General features: G+C 32.3%; 1 protein-coding gene across 8 annotated transcripts in view; it reads left to right on the forward strand.

The window, feature by feature from the left end:
* The window catches only part of LOC140662861 (pikachurin), a 95,450-nt gene extending 72,343 nt beyond the window's left edge, over positions 1 to 23,107 (forward strand). For all 8 annotated transcript variants that reach the window (XM_072886534.1, XM_072886533.1, XM_072886532.1 and 5 more), the window contains 6 exons: positions 7,153 to 7,376; positions 10,745 to 10,994; positions 11,702 to 12,000; positions 12,850 to 13,095; positions 13,748 to 13,851; positions 14,208 to 23,107. In XM_072886534.1, coding sequence (XP_072742635.1) covers positions 7,153 to 7,376; positions 10,745 to 10,994; positions 11,702 to 12,000; positions 12,850 to 13,095; positions 13,748 to 13,851; positions 14,208 to 14,356 — 1,272 coding nt within the window. In that variant the 3' untranslated portion in view covers positions 14,357 to 23,107. The remainder of the gene's footprint in view (positions 1 to 7,152; positions 7,377 to 10,744; positions 10,995 to 11,701; positions 12,001 to 12,849; positions 13,096 to 13,747; positions 13,852 to 14,207) is intronic.
* The last annotated feature ends 213 nt before the right edge of the window (positions 23,108 to 23,320 follow it).

A 23,320-nucleotide genomic window follows, 5' to 3' on the forward strand; every position in this document is an offset into this window, starting at 1 on the left:
TACGACAAAGTATCACTATGTACAGCTTGTGGATAGCCTTTCTAATACGTGAAGATGATATTCTCTCCACACTTACGGATGCGTAGATAGCGAACATGTTAACATCGTGTCAAACACAACGTTGTTACGTTGTTATGCCATCATGTTTAAGAACTTTGGTTGATTGTACACGTAGCTTATGTTATCCGTTTAATATCAACAATATATTAAATAAACTTGACTTAATCAGCTGTTCTAGATTAAACTTGCGTAAATTATGGGCGAGGAAAAAATTTTTTACGAAAAATTGTACTCTTTCACCTCTCACCGTATTTTCCATTTTTTAACGGATCTCTCACGAGATTAGAATATTCCTATAAAATTATAACATAAAAGCACCTTCTTTTACATCAGGATTTACATCACTGTATTTTATTCAGATTATCTCATTATTTTCGTTTAAAATATTATTATTCGTTCAATATTAACAAACGGCTCTCTGAATATGCATTATTTTGATACCATAAATTACCCAAATGCGATACGAGAATCGATCGAGTCCAGTCGCTTCGTAAATGACATGTTTATACCAGCAATAAGCGGGCAGCTACTACTAATTAACATCCAAGCCGCTAATGAGACGGCTTAAACGGATAGAAAGTAGAAAGACATACGCGCACGTCGATATACATACACGTCAAATATATATATATACATACATATATATATATATATATATATATATATAGTATTTATTATATATATATATATGTATATATATATACATATATATATATAATAAATATTTATAAAACAATATATATATGTATATATATACATATATATATATATAATAAATATTTATAAAACAATATATATATAATAAATACTTTAGATGGATCAACGCGCATTAAAAATTTATATCGAACGACTTAATGGAGCGAACGCGGTTGCCGGAAGTCACCGTATGTGGTTTGCCCACGCGAACCTGGTGCACAGTTAGTCGCGAATTATACACGGGTTATATACGATATCGATTATGGCAATGGCGGAAGATAGAACGGTATATATTCGGTCTGATGCGAAATGATGAAATTGGTATCGGCATTCGAGCAATATTACTTCCGGTAAAATGACAATCGTGAATGCCGATGAGCTATACATATAAAGATTTATTCACGTACAACAGTGCGATGTATCAACACTTTGCTTTCGGTGTCAGTGTTAATTATAGCCAAGCTCGACTTACAAGGGTCAACTGAACCGTTTTCAAAGCAAAAGAGACGGTATACATACGAATCGAAAATTACACTTTGACACCTGTGTATAAAGAGTCCATCAGTCGGTATTCTCCGGGGAATTCAGAACTGGAAAATTACGTGTCAACTTTATAAGAATTTAATCGCAGCTGATTTTGACAAGGCAACAGCGTCTTGAATAAAAAAAAAAAAAAAAAAATTAATGGACGTAAAATAAAAATTTAAATCACATTTAAGGTTTCGGGAGAAGTTACGAATCAGAAGTAACGTTTAGCTCGTGACGCAATAAATTTGAAGCAGCATATTAAAGGTAAAGGAGCAACTTTGTTCTCCGTATTGCGTTTTCAGTGCGAAAGAATCTTTATAGCAGAATGTATCGCCATCTTTCGCAGATGGACCGCCCGTTTCCGATCTCGAAATCAGAACATAAACTAGCTCGGAGAAACGGCCATAAAGGGCTCGAGTTAACGAGTATCACTTCAAACTCGAAACTCGTTCTCGAACTTTGGTCTCGCCCGACTGTTCCCCGAGTTTAATTCCATTAACGTACAAGCGGAAGAGATATAGCCGCAATAACCAAATGTCGCCGGAATATCCTCGTAATTTACGACGACCACTTTTGCAGCGTCCGCCGGAAGACGTTACCGGATGTCGAAATAAAACGCTAATGTCGAAGTAAAACTAAATGACTCGAATGGCGGCATGCTTTTATCATAAGACATTAGGAATGCGCGCGACACATTTTATCGGCTCGTTTGCACCAGACGAGGAACATAATGCTCCATCCGGCGAAGCGCAAAATAAATATCCGACGAATTTCCTTGCCGGAACGTGAAAGATAAAGCTAAGCTGTTACTTTGCTATTAAATTCTGTAAATTGAGATAAATGTAGAAAAGCACGATAGTTAGGATGGTGAATTTTTTAAAACTTATCCACTTTAGAACAGATATATGTATATGTGTTGACAAAAAATCTGGCATAATGATGAACACCAAAGAAGTTTCCGTTATGCAATTTATTTTACTTAAACTTTTGTAAATTGATATATGGAAAACATTAAAACTTGACGTTTGTATTTTTTTTAGTAGAAATTATAAGTCTTTCTTCTATATTTATGCTACTTGGACAAAATTTCATATGCTAAAGTGAAAAAGGAATGCTGAGGCTTTTCTGGAAATTACACATCCAACAAAAGGATGTATTCAGTTATATTCAGTTGCTGACGTAAAATGTCGAGTATAGGTCAAAAAAAGAGAAAGACAAATGCCTAATGTAAAAAAAATTAGAATTATTGTGAAATATTAAATTGTTAATTTTTCGAAATTTTTCTTTGTACACAGAAAAAAAGAATATTCTTTCTTTGACAATATCTTTAGTTTCAAAATGTAAATCTTGAAATGAGATTATATTGCGTTAAACAAAGAAAATTTGCTTGGGTGCAGACATTTTATATAGTTTAATCAAGAAAAATATATTTTTGTTATTTAAAAATAATTTTCTTGAATGGAGAGGAAAAATGTTGAATAGAAAATAATACATGTTCAAATCGAAAATTATAATTTTTTTAAAGTTAAAATAATTATTTTATTCTTGAAATGACAAGGGTTGAAATAAAATTATAATATTGTTGAAATTTAAGATTTTTAAATTCTTCTAACAATAAGAAGATTATAAATTGTTGCGTATATATGAAACAATAAACGCGTTTATATAAGTATATAAGTTTTGATTTGACACTTAGTTTTTTTCTGTGTAGATATTTATATATTATTTATATATCAAGACCTTTACACGTCTTTTCATTTAAATCGACCTTTAATATTAATAAATTTATTTTGTATAATGATTTTATATATATATATATATATATATATATATATATATATATATATATATATATATATATATACTTATAGATTATAAATGTGTGTATGAGAGAGACTTTTTCAAGTTAAAATATTATTTGTTTATAAATAATATAATGAGTATTCTAATTATTTCAATTTAAATAATAATGAGAATACTTGCTTAATGATGTAATTGAAGATGTACTCAATAAATTACAATTTGTGACATATATTTAAAATTTTTAAATAGACATGTCACAAATTATAATCTGTTAATTACATCTTTTATTACATTATTAAGCAAGTTATTTTTCTGCCCATTAGTACTTAAATTAAAATAATTAGAATATTCATTATATTATTCCTAAACAAATAATATTTTAACTTGGAGAGAAAATACGCAGCTATTACTAATTTTTGCCTATATATATATATATATATATATATATATATATCTCTCTCTCTCTCTTTCTCTCATACACACATTTATAATTTATAAAAATTAATTATTCTAAAAAAGTGAATTTAAAATACATAATATTATATAATTAAAATTTTATAATTTTATAATATATATTAAAATTTTAAAATATGCTTGAGCGGAAAAACGTTTTAACGTAATAAAAGGACAAAATCAATAGAATCAACGAAGCGTTTCTTTTAAAGATCAAACGGTCGCAATAAAGCAATATTTAATAATGTCAATAGTATTCAATAATTTCAACAGTAATAACAAACATGGGATGATACGTGTACTTAATAATGCAACGCGACATTTCAAAATACGAAACTGGTTGGTAAAAAATTCGTGAACCTATCAATGATCTTCGCACGTTGTGAACATCGGGGCAACATAAGCCGGACAGAAGGACGATGTCGTAAGCGGTGAGGGAGGGTGTTCCCCGAAGGATCTTACGAGTCTCTTTCGCATAATAAAAGGTTATTCCTCTACCGATACTCCCGTGGGAGCTTCTTATCACCGGGATGTAGCTTTTACAGACATAGAGGAGGGAAAGAAAAGGAGGCCAACGAGCGCGCGTAGGCGGCGTGGAAATTTCTTGTAGGAGCATCTTATCCTGCGCGCAGGTCAACTTAATAGCGCTGACAGGATGTGCCTTCCGTTCTGTTATAATTAATTTACATCGCCTTCGTGCCAAACTTTGAAAGGACCGTTCGCGCTTTCGTGCCTTTTATTTTTTCGAATTTTGCGCTGCTACCGAAGAACGAAACGGTGAAAAGTACTGCAAAGGTGCTTTGAGCATCTGAGCAAAGAAATTGAATAAGTTTCGAGCAAAGTGGAATGGTAGATAGAAAATGATATTTATGTAATGTCATTTGTGCATAATATATACTCGTGGCTCTCAAAAACTATGATTTCCTAACTAGAACTATTGAGGCAGAAATAGCTTTTGATCTGTAGAGAGATTAAATCATACTGGTTGAATTAGGCTTTATAAAAACACGAATTAATAATATCTTCTTTTTTAATTAATTTCTCTCTCAAATCGACTATTTTTTTTTTTAATTCTCGTATCCGCATTTACTTTAAAAAATCCAACAGAATTTTCTTCTTTTGAGAAAATGGACGGACTTAGCTTCTTAATTGCGAATGAAAGCTTTTATTTATTCCGAAAGGTAATCTTTGAAACATTGACGTTTGAGTTTTTCGTACGCGAGAATCGTAATTACATAGAATATATTTATAATTAAGTAAATGCCGCGGATGTGTTCAGTTTTTTTTACTCGCAAGTGTGATATTTAATTATGTATTTTTGTTTCGATTTATATAATATTTAAAATCGCGGGAAAAAATAATACATATTTTGTTTCCTCTTTTTACCCTTTGTTTAATATGACGTCCCCTCTACCCTTCCCCTCTTAATTGCAAATTTGTGTTTATTTCTTGCCGAATAAACGCGTTATAATATAACAGGTAGAATCAACACGCACTAATTGCAAGATGAAAATGCGAAGCTTTTACGCGTAGCAATATATCACCCGTCTCACGCTTGACAATATATTTGTAGATAAAATACATGCCATTGTATACGTTGATGTTTTCCACTCGAGTCTCACGAAATATCGGGTGTACCATAATTCGACGAGGGATCCTGCGCTTACGTTTTACGCTTTATCTTGAGAGGCAACTGACGTACAAACAATTACCAGACAGTCTCATTAAGGCAGAAGCAGCCTTGCTTCGACCTCTTACTGCTCTTAAGGCACTTGAATGCAGCTATATCAAGGATTATCCGAGACAGTGACATACAGCGTATTTGCATTTCGATTTACGAAAGGCACAAAATCCCGCGCCGGTCGTAAATTAAATAACAGCTGTTCTCCGAGAGTTTCTCTACTTTATGTTTGACGACGAGGAGAATTATTACAGTTCTCGCAAGAGAGATGCGTGGGAGAACCAAACGCCTGTGTGCGTCTGTAATGATATGAAATATATATCTCACCGCTCTTTAACATTATTATTACAACTATTTAAGCGACATTTAGAAAAACAATAAGTTAAAATATAGCGGAAGAAAAAAAACAAAGCAATTTTTTAAAGTAATTTATAATTAATTACTTTAAAATATATTTAAAAAGTCTTTTCTTTCCACAATAGAAGTGTACTTTTCAGTATAATAAAAAAAAATATAAATATACATACATATATATATATATATATATATATATATATATATATATATATATATAAAATAACTATACATATACTTGGAATACATATCAAATTAACTGAATCATAAATTAACATGTTGATGAAATACTAAATTAATTGATGCAAAAATAATTAATTATATTTGTGTAATATATGTAATTTGTTAAAATTAATATATGTTTTATTGGAAAAATGTCAATTATTTGGTTTATCTAAATAGATAATTAAAACGAAATTATTTAGTTTCTAGAATGTCTCTCTTTTCACTTTCTACGATCCATATTTGATTCTCTCTTTTATGTAGATCTCTAATATTGTTGGAATATAATAACCCTTGGAATATCGTATTTACGAATACGATAAATGTTGAGGTCTCATGTTCTCTGCGAAGCAGCTAAATTATTATGCAATTTCCTTCTTGAACTTACATTATCATTCACTGTACACGCGAATTAGCGTGATATTAGCGTATCCAGAACATGATTATAAGAAGTCTGTATTAATATGCATGAATTTAATAAACAAACGAAGAAATTTTGTTATCGTACAATTTTCAATTTAATGTTACATTATACAAATGTATTTTTATCAACAAAATTGATCCCACAACTCTTTTTATTTGTAAAGAATAAATTCTTTATTTCACGTATTTAAATGCACAAGATATATCGTGTCATTTTTTTTTCTTCTTGAGTAATTTGAAATTATTTTTGTACAAAAGAGCATCGACAGGATTAATTATTTTAAAAGTTATAAATGATTATGAATGAAGAGCTTTCCAATAAATTATGCTTCAAAGGCGCAAGCAATTAGCAAGATATATTTTTCATTTAATTCCAAACTAATTTTATTTTAATAATTTAATAACTATAAAACAAGTAACAAAGGTTATTGTTAATGTTGAATATTAAAAACTCGCGACAAATCTTTTGATTTCGATTAAGAAAAAATTGTGCGCATTAAACTCGTTTTAGACAATTTAATTCACAATAATATTTGAAATAAAATTTTATTTATCATTTTTTGTGGTATATGTTTTAATGTATATATGTGTGTAGTCTAATGTATATATACTTTATATATATTATATTTGTTCAAATGTTGTCTGTATTACATGACATGTAAAATTCTAAATAGAATTCTGTTCTGAATTTTTGTCGAAAATTATGGATGATTTAAAGTAGGCTTAAATTCAATGAATAAATGAAATGAGTAACTTGCAGTCTTTTATACTACTCGACACACTAAGGATTAAAAGATACACGTTGTATAACAAAATGTAATGCATTTGTCGGTCGATGGCGAATTAAAAGCAGGCGGTAAAAACGAGAATGCATTTGCCCGGTAACGACATTTCCATGCAATCTCAGACCGCATGGTATTTTATTCCCGCAGGTTCCATCCTTCAACGGATCCTCTTACCTACGTTATCCAGGATTGGCGGACACGTCTCTATCGTGGCTGGAATTGTCCGTCACGTTAAAACCGACAGCACCGGACGGCGTGATACTCTATAACGGCCATCACAGCGACGCTACCGGTGACTTTATTGCGCTCTATCTCTCCTCGGGCCACGTGCAGTTCACTTTCGACCTCGGTACAGGACCTGCCACTCTGAGGTAAGCCGATGGTCCTCAAACAAGTTTCTGCGAGCGAGATTTCTGCCGAGCGCAACGAACAGCTAGCTCGAGGTGACAATCCGCTCTCTGGAGCTGTTTCGTTTCGCGATAGACGGTGTTATTCGCGCCGCGCAGCCACGTCGACGAGACGCTAATTGCATCGTTTGTGTATGTACACATCGTCAGACAATTAAACTGACATACGCGTGTCGATATCGTACGCGAGACACTCAAGCTTTTTTGTGCCATTGTTTCGCGAAGTGAGCACAATGTTGATGTTAATGCTGATTGTTCGAGTCGACTTAATTCACGATACACGTTGCACAATTAACGATAAACGAGATTACTGCTTAAGCAAAATTGAGATCAAAAGTTCTGCTCTTTTAAATAAATAACACAGAAATATTTAATATATATTTAATAAATATTTTAATAAATTATTATTTTTTTATATCGATTATCTCGATATATTGAGAAGTTATTATATTTTTTGTATTGATGATATATTGTATCGTCTACCTTAATTATATTTTTATATATTAATTACTTAATCAATTACTTTTAAAGATTTTAATGTAAAAAAATATAAGCCAATATTTTTTTTTTGGATATATATCCATGAAAAAATGTGACATTTTTTGCGCTACTATTTTGTGAAAAGTGGTTAACGAACGCTAATGCTTAATCGGATTGTTTCATTTGATGTAATTCGTTGCAATAATTAACAATGAACAAAGTTATTATTAATTAAAATCGATCAAATCTGGCCAATACTTTTTTATATAACTAGTATAAACATTAAACAAACGTTTCTAATAATTATACAATCAAGATACATTTTTTTAGTATTAATTTTAATTGAAAGTTCGAGATACTGTGGAATAGACTTTTATATTCTCAAAATTAATAAGATTTTTTGTTCGAATGTTCTATGTGGATGTTTTAAAATTGATATATATTAAAACATTATACATATATAAGTATTCTGAAAGTAAATATTCAAATAAAAGAATACACAAATACACATGTATTATCTTTTTCTCTGATATTTTTTCATTACAATTGAGTAAAATTTTAATAAAACAGAAATTAAAAAAAAAAACACACACATGTTGTCAATTTGTTTCGTATATGTTTGTGTTATAAAATAAATACAATCTATTTTATCATACATTATCACATATATATATATATATATATATATATATATATATATATTATTTTGATACATAATTTATTATGTAAATAACGAGAGACATTGTCACACATATATTGCAAATTTTCCATTTTCAATATTAAATATTGTAGTAATTTAAATTCAAATTACAAATCTGTGAAAAGAAAAAATTTATTTCAAATTAAGTAAAGAATTATAAAAACAACTACTTTAAAAATAAGAGTTATTCAACGCTCGCTATATTAAAAATTGAGAAAAACAAATAAATGGCACACGCATGAGCGATATGTATTTTTATTACGTATTTTTAATGCAGTAATTATTAGATATTTTAATGACGGCTTATTGATTTATTTTTTAAATACAGTTTATATAATATATATATATAACAGGAATATTTTTGTATGTTATACATATACAATTTATATTTTCCGTTCTACATATACAATATATATTTATATATAAAAATAATAAATCTCGTGGAAAGTAAAAAGCAACCGCAACGAAACTCCATCATATAAAAAACGCGTATTACTACGCGCGCTATTAAGCAGGGATGTTTAATCTCGCGTCTGGAAAAAAAAACAGTTTAACAAACGAGCCTCCAAGTTCCAAGCGCGCCATATCTTTTATCGTAATAGCGCGGAGCAAAAAGTCCAATATGAAAATTACCGACTCCCTTGCGCTTCTACATTAATTAGCAATTTACTTCTCGCCTATATACGATCTCACTACGGATCTCGTCTTCTCCCTCAGACCTTCATCTGTTCCTGTCTCGCAATTCAATATTAATTATACGAGAATTTCTTCTATCGAATCCCTACGGAAAAAGGTGGGCCAGAGATGCCTCCCCTCGCCTCTCTGCAAAAGGTATCCATTGTCTATGAACTTTTCTCGCAAAATTCAAATTGGATGATCCGATTCTGCGGCCGCGCGCGTAAAGTTTCTGCGCGGTAAGCGCGCGAATTTTCTGTTCCTCCGGAGGAAAATTCCGGACCGGCTTATCTGGCTGGTTTGGTCTCCCGGGCGTTGTTGCGAAATCAAATCGATGGAGCGTCAATATCGAGTTAACATCGATTATAATTGTAGACGGCGCGGAGCGGCGACGAGGTGGGTGGACGAACCGCGTGTTAATTGCTTCGCGCGGACACGGAAAGGCGCCGTTTCAATTTCCCGAAGCGCGAACCTCGTTTCACTTTTTTGGCGCTAACATGTTTTCGCGGGGAGCTTCATTTCGACGAGAGTACAGTTGCTCCGGGCGGAAACGTTTTCCAACGTTAGATTTTCAACGCGAGAAAGATACGATGTCAAAATACACGGTATAGATACGTGTCCCGCAAAGGTCGCGGGAAAAGTAATCTCTCATGAGAAGAGAAAAGAAATAAATACGCCGGAAAAATTTGATCTCGTGAATGAGACTTTATTTAAAAGAAAAAAAAAAAAGATTGAATTGTTTGAAAAATCTGAACAAAGATAATATCATCTCCCTTTTTCAACCTCGGATATATTCTTGAAGAACCTTGCGTCGTACCTCGTTAGCCAGAGGAAGCCATATCATCTCTCACATCATACTTCATTTTCTTGTTCAGAATTTTTTCAACGTATAAAAAAGATAAAAGAAAATTAAAAGAAAATTTGTGTTTGCTAGAAAGAGCAAGAGAGATGTAATAATATCAATTTTAAAAATATAAATAAAAATTATATATATATATATATATATATATATATATATATATATATATATAATCTTAATTTTAAATCAAATAATTCTACTACCCTTTTTTCTTTGATAGCTTTTTATCGAAAAAACGTAGAGATACCCGCCTTCTCTATTTTTCTTTCTTTTCCTAGAAAAGACATTCGAAAAAAGTTTTCTTGTATAATCTTGAAATACACATAAAATATAAAAAATAATATTTTCACGCTTTATTTCAATGTCATTTGCACGGTCCTCGGCTCTTTTCTAAAATGAATCAAAGCGACCTAAAAAAACATAGGTCACCGCCAACAAGAGACTGCACTTTATCATGGCTCGTAATGTTGGATTCATGTGTGAATTTATATGCATTAATTAGGAAACTTTCCTTTCTCTCTGTAACAACATTTTCCAGGGATTTTGCAAAATACCCGTCGGCCCTTCAAAAGTTAATGACATCGCAGTCTGAATATGCTATCTGCATTATCGTTTCAGGAGCGAGAATCCGGTACGTCTCGGCGAATGGGTCGAAGTTCGAGTCTCTAGGACAGGTCGTTTGGCATCCCTAGAAGTTGAGGAAGACCCGGCCCAGGAAATCCTGGCGCCCGGGGCGTTCACGCAATTATCCTTACCGCTGAACCTCTATTTGGGCGGCGCGCCGTCGTCCGATATGTACTCGCCGAAGATGAAAACTACGGCCAGCTTCGTCGGTTGCATTCAGACGATCGTGCTGAATAATCGCGAGGTAAGAACACCTAGGATTATACAGGCTGCTCCGAAGTTACGCGGTAGATAATGCCATCGTAGGAACGTCTTTAGAGCTTGAGTTCCGCTGGTCTGGTAGATAACGTCGCAACTGTCACATGAATTACCTCAATTTCAACCCCTATATAATAATCGTTTTTGTATTTTTAATAGACAAATAGATTGAAAGAAAAACATAAAATGTAACTTACAACAGGAGATTAAATAAATAATATCAATAATAACAGCTCGAAAATAAAGTCTACTTGAAATTATATCAAATTTTGAAGTCATTTAAAAAACTTTTCAAAAAAAAAAAAAAAAAAAAAAAAAATATTATTATTTTTACAATATCTTTAGAAATGTGATTATATTGCAAAGAATAATTTTCTTAAATGAAGAGGAAAAAAATAATAATGTTGGATAGAAAATAATAACATATGTTGAAATGGAAGATTATAATTTTGTTCGAGTCAAAAAATCATTATTTTATTCTTGAACTGGCAATTATAGTATTGAAATAAGATTATGATATTATTGAAATTTAAGAAGAAGATTATAAATTATTGCGTGTACGTACAATAAACGCATTTATATGAGTATAAAGTTTTGATTTGACACTTACTCTCTTTCTTGTATTCTTCAAATATAATTGTAGTTTATTATTATTCATTGTTTTTGATTGCAATTGCATAATTTCTGTCGCAGGTGGGCATTCTGGCCGAGGCGTTAGGTGGGGTGAACGTGGGCAATTGCGGGCACGCGTGCGAGGCCAGACCTTGCGGCGATGCGGAGTGCCGGCCTCTCCGCGAACGATTCACCTGTCGGTGCCGTCCGGGTGTACCGCACCCATGTCCAGCGCCGGATGATTATACGCGGTTGATAGAGCCACCGCCTGCTAGAGCCAGCAACAATGCTGTGACGTCAGTGAGATACGAGAGGGCTGTGCCCAGTTTCACCGGCAGCGAGAGCTATCTGCATTACAACGACGCCGACACGATGAAAAGGTGCGCGTGATGTAATGAGAATAACGAACGCAATTTTCACGAAATAAATACGATCGTAATTACAATATCGAGAATTTTTGATTAAATCGTACTTGTTTCTATTTTTTCTCGAATTCAATAGAACAGATTGATAGTTTTTGTTTTTTTTTTTTTTTTTTTTTTTCTCTCCCTCGAATTTGTATCTGAAAAATCGCTTTCCAATTTGATGAAAAATTGACTATTATACATAAAAGTATTCTCATAGAGCGCGGAACACTCTGAATATACGAGCATACTCGTATCACCTGGCATATTTCCCACCGTCATTGGCGATTCATTTTTGCAATTTAAAAGCTCGTCGACTCGTCTGTTAACACTCCATTAATGTACGCACGCGCGAAATATAATCGGCAGCAAGTAAAATTTTGATAAATTTAAAAAATACGGCGTGTCAAAGCGGCGTTTGGGAAGCAAATGAAGCGATAAACAGCATGTTGCGCTGCACACAATCGCTCCTTGACCTGCTTTAGCCGCACCGTGTTTAGTTTATCGAGCGTCGCTTCGCGCTATGACGAGCAATCTGAGGGGAAATAAATCATATTTCGCGTTAGATAAACCTTTAACCCGATTGCACGACTAATTATTTCGATAACAAACAATTATAGTCAATTTTCATGCGATATTTCAATAACACATATTTTATATTTTGCAGACAGACTGTTATTATTTATTTATATACAGACAGATTATATTGAAACGCGTTGCTTATATATTATAAAATAAATATTACGTAACGATGTCACAGAGTTGAGAAAATTACTTCAATTTTTTTTCTCAATTATTAATTGCACTCGTCAATTGCATTTGCAGGATAATCAGCTACAGAGTTGACATCAACATGAGATTCCGCGCCAGCAGCAGCAGCGGTCTGCTACTGTGGAGTGGCCGGCAATCGGACACTCAGGAACAAAGGGACGAGAACGATGACTTCCTCGCCCTCGGCCTGGATCACGGTTATCTCACTCTCGCGTATAATTTGGGCTCCGGGGAGGCCGTGCTCCGATATAATCTCACGCGATTGGATGACGATCTGTGGCATCGTATCAGGGCTGTTAGGTGAGAACAAACGCTTTACGCGCTTCGTTAACCGATCCTCTCCCCCTTTCGCATGCGCGCCTATTTTCGTAATATTTATTTATTTAACGTACTAATCGATATACGAGTATGAAGGAAGGAGTTAAGGGATGCGTGTTAAAAAATGCCCTTTTAAATACACAGGAGAACATGCAATCACTATTTCTATTTTTAATTTATAAATGAAATATTATATATTTTATGACAAAACTTGGGAATAACTAATGTTAAATATTAAATAGTGTACGCGATTTAAATTTCATTCAATTTTCATTAAATAAAAACGAATTTATATTCACTTTAAAAAATTTGTAGTTAGTAGAGAAAATCTGTGGACACTGTACATGCAAACAAATGTGTAGTATCCTATTTTTAATCTTCCATGTAGCTCGGAGCTATCATTTAAAACAGTATTATTTTTATAAAATTCTATAAAGAAAGGATATTTTGATAAACCTTTACGTTATTAATCTGCACACTATTTTATATTCTGTCCAAGCCGAATAAAACAAATGTATCGGTATATCCTCTCTGCAGATGACAAATCGCGATTTATTAAAAACGGCGAAAAAACAAGATTTATACCGGTTTATGTCCGAGAAATACAGCAATGAAAAACATTGACTTTTTCTAGAAACGAACAATGGGCATCTCTCGTAGTAGATAGTGGTACTGGAGTCTCAGCATCTTCTCCGGGCCAACTGAGACAATTGAACACTGACACCGGTCTTTACGTTGGTAAGTATGCGTAAAGAAAAATAAAATCCGTGCGATTACCATCTCATTACAAATCTAAATTAACTCACAATCTTAAAGCAAGAAATATTTTATTAATTTTATTTCGCATCCTCGTGGAAAATAGGAAAAATGTCATTGAAACCAATCGATATTTAACAAAATGAAGAATTCTTAACTGCAACCTCAAGAGAGAAGTTATTTTTTTCTTTTGTTCTTATTTTGAATAGATATGAAAAACTAGAATTTTTTTTTTATTTTTCGCAGACAGAAAAATATTACAAATGTATTTTTTTGCATTAATCTTTGTATAAGAAAATAATTTTCTTCATAAAGATGCGGTTTGTCTTATTTTGAAGGCGGTGCACCGGACATTGTGAGGACAACGGGTGGTAGATACACGAAGGGCATCGTGGGTTGCATCAGCGACCTCGTGTTGGACTCGGACTTCTCTGTCGCCCTGTCGTCGCCCGCGCAGGCGACCAACACGCACTCGTGCATCCCATGAAAGAGAGATATCCGTGCCGTCCGACGTCAGGTGGTGGTGTTGTCGGGTCCATCCCGAAGTTAGGATATGAAAATTTAAGGATAACGAATCGCGCATCGCGGTGAATTGCGATATAGTGCTCGGCGCGAAAGTGCATCTGTGTCTCTCGTGCATCCCGCGCGCGGTTCATCATTTTTGTACAGACTCATCCTTCCACGGGTGGAACTTTCGAGAAGATGGGGATCGAGTGGATCGACAACCGACCGGTCGTCGTGCGAGTGCCATCGAGTGGTACACATAGGTGGCTTTACTGTAAATATTAATAGGGCGATCCGCGCGGAGAGATGTCTATCGCTTGCCTCGTGGCATCGATCCTCGGTGCAGCGACTTTCTGTCGGTTCATTTATAAAGCGTTCTTGCTGAAAAAGGTTCGACCGAGGGTGTCGGATAAACAAGATGACGAAGTAATTTTTTTATAAGAGAAAATTACGAGGTATCGTAAAATTACGACTAAATAATATTGATTTACTAATTATCATAAAGTCGTTAAATGATTATGGCCGTGATCATTGGAATCTAATTTCATCGTTTTATTTAGTCGATAATAGATCGTAATTACTTCACTTGATCGTGCTTTTCAATAATTGGGACTATTGAGTAAAGAATCGTTCTTAGAGGTAACTGTTTGTATAATTTAAAAGATTTTTTTTTCAATATATAGAGAATGATAAGTAGAAATTAAATATAAAATTGAGAAATATTAAATACAGTAGAACTAACATATCCATTTTTCACAAAAATGATGTTACTAAGGGTTTTAAGAGGAGATACACACGCGTGCACGATAAAACTCTGATGTACAGTTAAATATTAAATAAATCTTAGACTACCGCGTTTTTCGTAAGTAGTTATTATTAAATAATTATTCTTCAAAGTTAAAAACAAACAAATTAAAAACATTTTTTTTACTTTACAGTTGCTAATATTTTCAAACTTATTTTTTTCTAATTAAATCTTAATTATTGGAGTTGTTAAGATTCGAACGAAGAAAATTACGATAAAATCAAATAAAGAAACTCGTTTGTAGTTTGTACACTTTAATATAATTAATTGATTTAGTAAAATTAATCGATTAAAGTTATGCTGTGACCGTACTATTCCATTCGTAAAATTTGCAGAAAAACTTCTTAATGTAAATTTTGTAGTATTTGCTAAAATTACATTATAAAATTGATAGTAATTACTCGCTTTTAAAATAAATTACGCAAAATCAAGAATGTACAAATTAAATGAAAATTTGTCATAATTTTTGCAATCTCTTTATAAAAAATTAGTGTTTGCCGATAAATTATAGCCTTTATGCTTATGTGTATTTATCTTTAAATTTAATCAAGGAGTAAATTAAAATGTAATAAGTTACGTTAAAATTGGCAGCAAAATTATATTCGGTTTTTTCATGGAAAAATGAAAAATGAATCAAACTTATACTTTTGTTCAATGTTCGTAATTAAATCACTATTAACAATTTCAATTTTGCCTATATTTGCTTACATTAACAAGATGCTTCTCTTGAAAATTATTTCGTAAATTAAATTCACGCGCAAATTGTATTATCGTTCGTAATGAAATTTAAAGCACCAACAACATCTATTACGACTGATGACTGAAGTCAGTGACACGGTGCGAAAGTGCACGTATTAATGTAACACTCTACAACATGGAATTTCATCCAAGAACACTAATCCCATGATAAAATACTTACTTAAATTGCAATATAATGTAAGAGATTTGCAAAATTTATGCAGAGAATGCGTGCGGCATTTCAAGAGAGAGATAGAAAGAAGTCGTTGCACCAGGACAATGCTCGGCCGGATATAAAATTCGACGGAGCGCGTCTCGAAGACGGCGCTTTCGGCCTAATAAGATAAAAGTATATAGAAAAATCAACCCCTCCGCGTCAATTTTGATTACTCCATCCGACCGGATGTTACACACGATACGAGGTGTCACATTATCTTCGATCCTTATGAGTTTAAAGCGTTCAAGAACAAAATCGAGAAATTCGGAGCGTATCTAAATCGGCGCTGGATAAAAATGGAAAAGCGATAGAAAAAGAAAAGCATACAAAAGAGAAACGAGAGTCTCTCTAAAAATAAAAGTTTTACGTTAAGCGGAGTTAATTAGCTTAGTAATTAATTCTGTTCTACATTTGTTATTCATTACGAATAAAATAAGCGTACACTGATATAGTTTCTCTCTTATAAGTGAAATAACTTTTTATATTTCTTTTTTTTTTTTTAATATTTTTAATCTGATAAAGCTCTAATTTAATATCTTTTATTAACAAGAAGTTACATCACAGGTCATATTTTTTAAAAAATTTGGTTGAAAATGTGTTCGTCTTTAAAAGGAAATGAGATGAGTCGGTCAGCATTGATACAACACGTAATATTAAATTGACTCTTGCAAAAAAGAAAAACTGTATCCGGCGCCGGTCCAGGCGACTCCTATAAATTTACTGCGGACTGCAACTTTTCTAATGATCTTAGAACTTATCCACGATCCTTTTCTAGCAGCTAAGTATCACAAGCACAGCTACAAGCACGTGTTTTAGTTCCATTCGATAATATCGAAAAAAAAAAAATTAATATTGTGATCGATTACTACTACTACTATTAAAAGTAGAAGAGAGCTATATCATGGACCAAACGCCAACACCTTTATTAAGAAGGTCAACACATTTACCGAGAATAATGCAACTACAAAGTGCAAAATGCATATCTTGATGGCAATGCAGAACTTGCATCCTTCATGAACGATCTTATCCCGGTGTTGAGCGAGCTTTACAAGTGATTAATGAATCTTTAAACATTTCGTCCGTATATATATATATATATATATACATATATGTATATACATATGAATGCTATATCTGGAAGATATTTTCGAATTATGATTACAGCAATAAGTATCTTTACGCCGAATTTGTCATCTTACATTAATAATGAAGTAATTTTATCTTGGAGCATCATCAAGAATTAATTAAAATTAGAACGGTTAATTGAAATTATTAAATTTTGATTAACAGTTGAATTTTGGAAATTATTTCATACACTGGCAAAATTATGAAATAAGTTGCATAATCAATATTATGGCATGTGCGTATTTGTATTATGTGTCTATAAACTTTGTGCTTTTGTGTCGTTTTAAAAGTAATAACTTTTATTGTTTTAGCAAAGTTATTACTCGGCCAAATTTAATATCAATTTGCTCCGTTTAGTGATAATTTATATATATGATACTCGATATTCTGTTGAATCCAATGAAGGGAAGTGAGAAAAACGGAGGATAACAATGACATTTTTACATACATACACGTATAAAAAAAAAGAACAAATATCTTTATTATGCAGATGCTCGTCGCATATTTTTTTATCTTCATAGAACGTTTCACTCAATCTTATGAGCACAATTTAGCACTCTCTACCGGTCGGAAAATTCCAGGTCAATCACGTACACACATCCTATCTCGCGTGAAAAAAAAAAGACAGAAAGGGAGAGAAGGAAAAAAAATGAGGCATACGAAGAGAAATGAGATGATAAGTAACATAGGCATAGAGTAATCGATAATCTTCACTTTTGTCATTGCACGAAAATGAAATCTTGAAATGACCTACTCGAACACACATCATAAAAGCAATCGGCTATAGTCAATTTTGTACGAATGTTATTTTCGGGACTAAATATAATAATATATCAAAGGTGAGTGGTAGTCGCGTAGAAAGTGTAATAATATATATACAATTTAAATGATTGTATGTCGAGAATTAGGCGGGTAAACATTATCGTGCTAATTAATCTTCTCACGCTTAAACTTTCGCAAGGAAAAAAAAAACGACAAAATCAAAGCGCGACATTATTCGCGAGAGATAGGAGGCTTTTATAATTTAAACTCTTGTTTTTTTTTTTTTTTTTTTTTTTTTTTTTTTTTTTAATTATTGTATACAGCATATTTAAATAAAATATAAAAAAAGATTTGACAGTGTAACTTTCTAAATAAAAATAATTTAAAGATCACTGTACGAGAGAGATACACATCCGATATTTTTATTTAAGATAAATTTTTTTTGCGTGCGTGTATAAGAGCGTGGGAAGATTAAAGGCACTTTTTCTAGTGTAATTCAATGTACAATATTTCGCGTAAGTATGCATTGAGTGACTTGAGGCTTCTGTGCTCATACGTTAAATCGTTTTGTATAGCATGTACTCTGTTTCTTCGCTCTGACAAGTAAACATGTAAACAGGAATACGCAAACACGGAGAATTCCTCGGGAAGTTCCAAGTATGCTCCGCTCGTTTTGTATAATTGCAACACATTCAACTCGGAATATGGTTCCTGGACGCATTCCACTCAGCACCGTCGGAATTACTTCAAGTGTGCAATGTATTCGAATATTCAATAATAATATTCCAGCCACAGTAATTATTTCAAAATGGGATCTCTGGAGTATCTGCATGCCTGAATTGCGAATATTCGGATCGATATAATTATTTCATCATTTCTACAACCAAATTCATACAGTCATTCAGTAGCGAATTTATGTAGACATTTAGCAATTATCTTTACAAACAAAGCATTTATAAATTACAAATAAAATCAAATTGGAATTATAATTCGCGATTAAATATTTAAATTACCATCTTCAAAATTGAATAATCTGAAAAACAAGCCATACTTGAAAATTATTTTAATTGCAAATATTTCCAGCTTCTCTAATAATAAATTAAATGACGATTCTCTAATAATATGTTAAATAACATATTGTGCGGCTACTTTATGAATATTCGAGTACAGAGTCGTTTGAAAAACACGACGACAAATTCGATTCTAACACCAACGTATGATAGTAGATCGGAACATTAATTAATCAGCGTTTTTGCCTTCGCGCTTGTTGTTTCGAATTGTCAATCGCGCGTTTTCAAAGATCAAAAGAAGAAAGTCTCATATCTTTTATATATAAGGATGGGCGATCCTTTGATAAAGCAGAGTTTATGGAAAAGTCAAAGCGCGCTCTCCGTTTTAATATTTAAATGTGCTATATTGAACTAGAAATTATGTCATTGTAAGAGCTGTACTAATTTTATTTGCGAATTTCTATAGAGACGAAATCAACTGATAAATCAAGTATTGTTGTTTTTGCAAAACTTATAATCTGGATTTATTAAGAGATATGGTCAAATAAGAGGAATTTCTGAAAACTGAAAAAAATCAAATTACAAAAAAAGCAATACGTTCAATTTTTAACATGGCAAATGTTCTAATTTTAGCAAATAGTACATATTATCCTTGATAAAATGTACTAGTTGCTTACGATTATTGCTGTCTAATTAATTATACATGTTGTTTTTTTTTAACTAATTTATTAAATAAATTATGAAGTGCAGCTGCGAGTTGATACGATTAATCTTGAAATGTGTGTGGGAGGATCAAAATGTTCTGCTAATAATCGGTAATAAATATATTATATGGTATTGTTCCTTTTATTATTAAAAACTAAATCATAAAAAAATCAAAGTTGATTGGAAAAGCTTAGATTAGGAAAACGGCGTCGCTTTTTTCTAAAATTGTTTGTCGATCAATGTAATTGACATTCGATTTTTAAATAATCTAACTTTTTCTGGTTGCAAACCATTTGAATAGAACTAACTGTCAAAGAGTCATTATAATTATCCTGTGTATAAATCTTAATTCTTTCATACGCAAATTCTATCAAATTTTTTAATTGCTTGTCAATATTCTTTGTTAGTGAAAAATCAACTTTTTTAACGATCTTAAAGCACATGAGTAACTAAAATGTGTTACTGGATTGTTACCAATAATATAATAAAAATTATTAACGAAAAAGCAAGTGGAATTGCTGGCAAATGCGCTTCGGGATGTTAATTAATCTCAAATATAGTTTTCTATCTACTTATTAATTGTAACTTCTTTAAAATAAATTTATTACGGTAAATGAAATGCACGAAATAGTTATCATAGTCCAATAATATTGAAACACATTGAATCCTTAATCTAATTAAAAATGAGCTTACGAGTGTGTTTCTCTTGTGAATAAAACTTACAAATGCTATATTTATATAGGAGACGCCGTTTTTCTTTACACGCTTGTTAATTTTCAAGTGTAACTTGTGAGTCGGCGTACCTATTATAAAAAAAAAAAAAAAAAAAAAAAAGAGAGAAAAAGCATGTAAAAAATTTCGGTCTCGAATTCGCATAATCAACAAAAATCATTCGCCCAAGGTGAATGATTACTCGATTTGATTGTAGAAGAAAGAGAAAATGCAATCAGACGTGCCGCATTTGATTTCGAGCACCGTACAAGCACCTAAACATCGAAGTTGTTTCCTATTGTTTTGGATATATTGGGTGAGCTGTTTGAACGAGAATATAATAAAAAGTCCAAGATGTTATAAACAAAATGTAATATGTATGTAAATGAAGCGCTGAAATGTAGAAATTCGTGAAAGAGTACATTTAAGATAAATTGAATTGATTAAAGAATAAAGATAGAGATTCCACGTTCTCGTAAAAATAACTTGCCCTGCGATGTAATCTCTTGCGCGAAAATAATTTATCTATAAAATTCTACGAATTTCAACCCTTTCGCCATTTTTATTTATCAAAGAAATTCAAGAATGAATGTCCGTGCTCTATAAATTTATGTATCAATCTGCACAAATCTACGATTTACATTACTTTAATATTTAAAATTATATTTCAAGTAATTTCTAAAATCTCTTGGAGAGATAACGATAAATTAACATGTGTATTTTTGCAAATTATCTATAAGTGGTAAATAATACAATTTTTATCTGTTGTTTACACGCAAGTGTGTGAAACGCTTGAATTTAATATAAATCTTAACTCTCTCACGCTGCATCCTTATTTTATATATTGATACGCATTAATTCAGACGCACATACAATCACACGCTAATGTTTAGCGAAAGGGTTGAGGCGTGATCACAAATGTTAAGGAGAGAGATTTTTTAGCGGCTCAGAATGATATTCGACGATTGAGCACATGTAATAAGGCTGACGCGTATATACAACTTACATCATATCCACTTATAAATCTAAAAAAAGCAAATCGCTGAATATCACACCTCAAAACAAAAGAGAAAAAAGACGCGGAAAAGAAGCACTATAATATATATATATATTAAAAAGGAAAAAAAATATCAATATACATATTAATAAATATATATATATAATAGATATTATATTATTACTAAATATTATATTAATATATGATGCTATATATATATTAACTATTTCTATTATGTCCGTCTGCAAAGTCTATTAGAAGAGTCTATCCTGTCGACCTATTCTTACGACCCACATGTGGATCTCCTCGGATATCTATGTACATACACGTGTGCGTGCGCGTATATCAAGACGAGCGTGCGATTATCGCGGAAGATGATTTCTTTTTCAAACTTGTGTGTATGCAGAGAGATCCGCGAATCGCACGCACGTTTGCGAGATACATGCGTGTAACGCGCACGAGCACGAGACTCGGCGAGCGACCAAAGCCCCGTCCTCGACGGACTCTCCCGTCCTCGTTTCAAAGACGATCAATGTGTAAGACCTCCGTCATTAAATGTTCGTGACACGCTCGTGGCAATAAAAAAAATAGGACGCTACGTTCGCGATCTACGTTTACGATTTCTCGCTTCAATCCTCTCAGGCGTTGTCGTCGACACGTCGTCGCAAAATCGACGCTCGCGCGTGAATTATGGAAATGTTGTAAATTAATCTTGGACACGTAATCATTATTAATGTATGTGTGTGAAGGGAGGATAAATTTTCTGGTCAATTCTAATGTTTGTAAAAAAATTATAATTGTTGTCTTATATAACATATTGTTTTTATTTACGCAATTAATCAACAATTATAATTAAAATTGACATTAAAATTTACCGTTAATTTTATATGTTCTAATAAAAATAATATATACCAGTATTTTTAATATTAAGATTCTTTACGTTTAAATTATGTTGACAAACTTTTACGTTTATATATTCAAATAAAAAATTCACTATTAATAATTCTGTTATAATTTTCTGTGAAAATATTAATTTAGTTATATAATATAATGTTTATAATATAATTATATAATTTTCATATCACTTTTTTCTGTATAATTATTTATTAAAAATCAGAATAAATTTACTCATTTTAGATAAAATTTTTTATTTGTACGTGCGTATGTATCCATGAATTAATAAAACAATATTTCTCATCTGATAGAGCGATTTGCGCGCCTCATGCGATGTATCGAAATGTAATCGTTACACGATTACATTGAATCAATCTGCATAAGTATGCTCTTATCGCGCACGAACGTCGACGCAATCTTTTATATGACATGATACGTATGATTCTTTTCGAGGGTTCGGTTACAGTGTACGTATCTCTGGTTGCGATTTGACGGAAAATTAGCGGATCGCGTACCGTTTCACGGACGATCTCGATTCGCAATCGACATTTTATACGTGTGCGATTTACATAAGCTCGAAATTATAAGTTTACACGGTGGCGCAAATCGGGTTTGCGTATCGCGCAATACGGCGCGATTATTTAATGGATTGTGTACGTATACGTTTGAATACACGCAGTGGTTAAATTCATATGAACTATGAGCAAATGTGTGTGTCTCAGCCCATGTTGTCAAAGCATCAATAAAAAAAGAAAAAGAGATTTTATAAATCGCTCGGTGTATCTCTTGTTTCAGTTCCTACCTCATCCCTGATTCAGAACGTCGTAATCCACAACAATCGATAATATAACAACGAAATTTTATTTTATTGAGGGAGAGAAAGAGGAACAAATGTCACTCTCCCTCTTTCAAAATTTTAAATAATCTTAATAATTTTAATAATCTTTTCCGTTGCAGGAGCAGTTATCAACACGAAATAAAAT

The sequence above is a fragment of the Anoplolepis gracilipes genome, chromosome 2, assembly GCF_047496725.1.
Source record: "Anoplolepis gracilipes chromosome 2, ASM4749672v1, whole genome shotgun sequence".
In the NCBI taxonomy this organism is placed as follows: domain Eukaryota; kingdom Metazoa; phylum Arthropoda; class Insecta; order Hymenoptera; family Formicidae; genus Anoplolepis; species Anoplolepis gracilipes.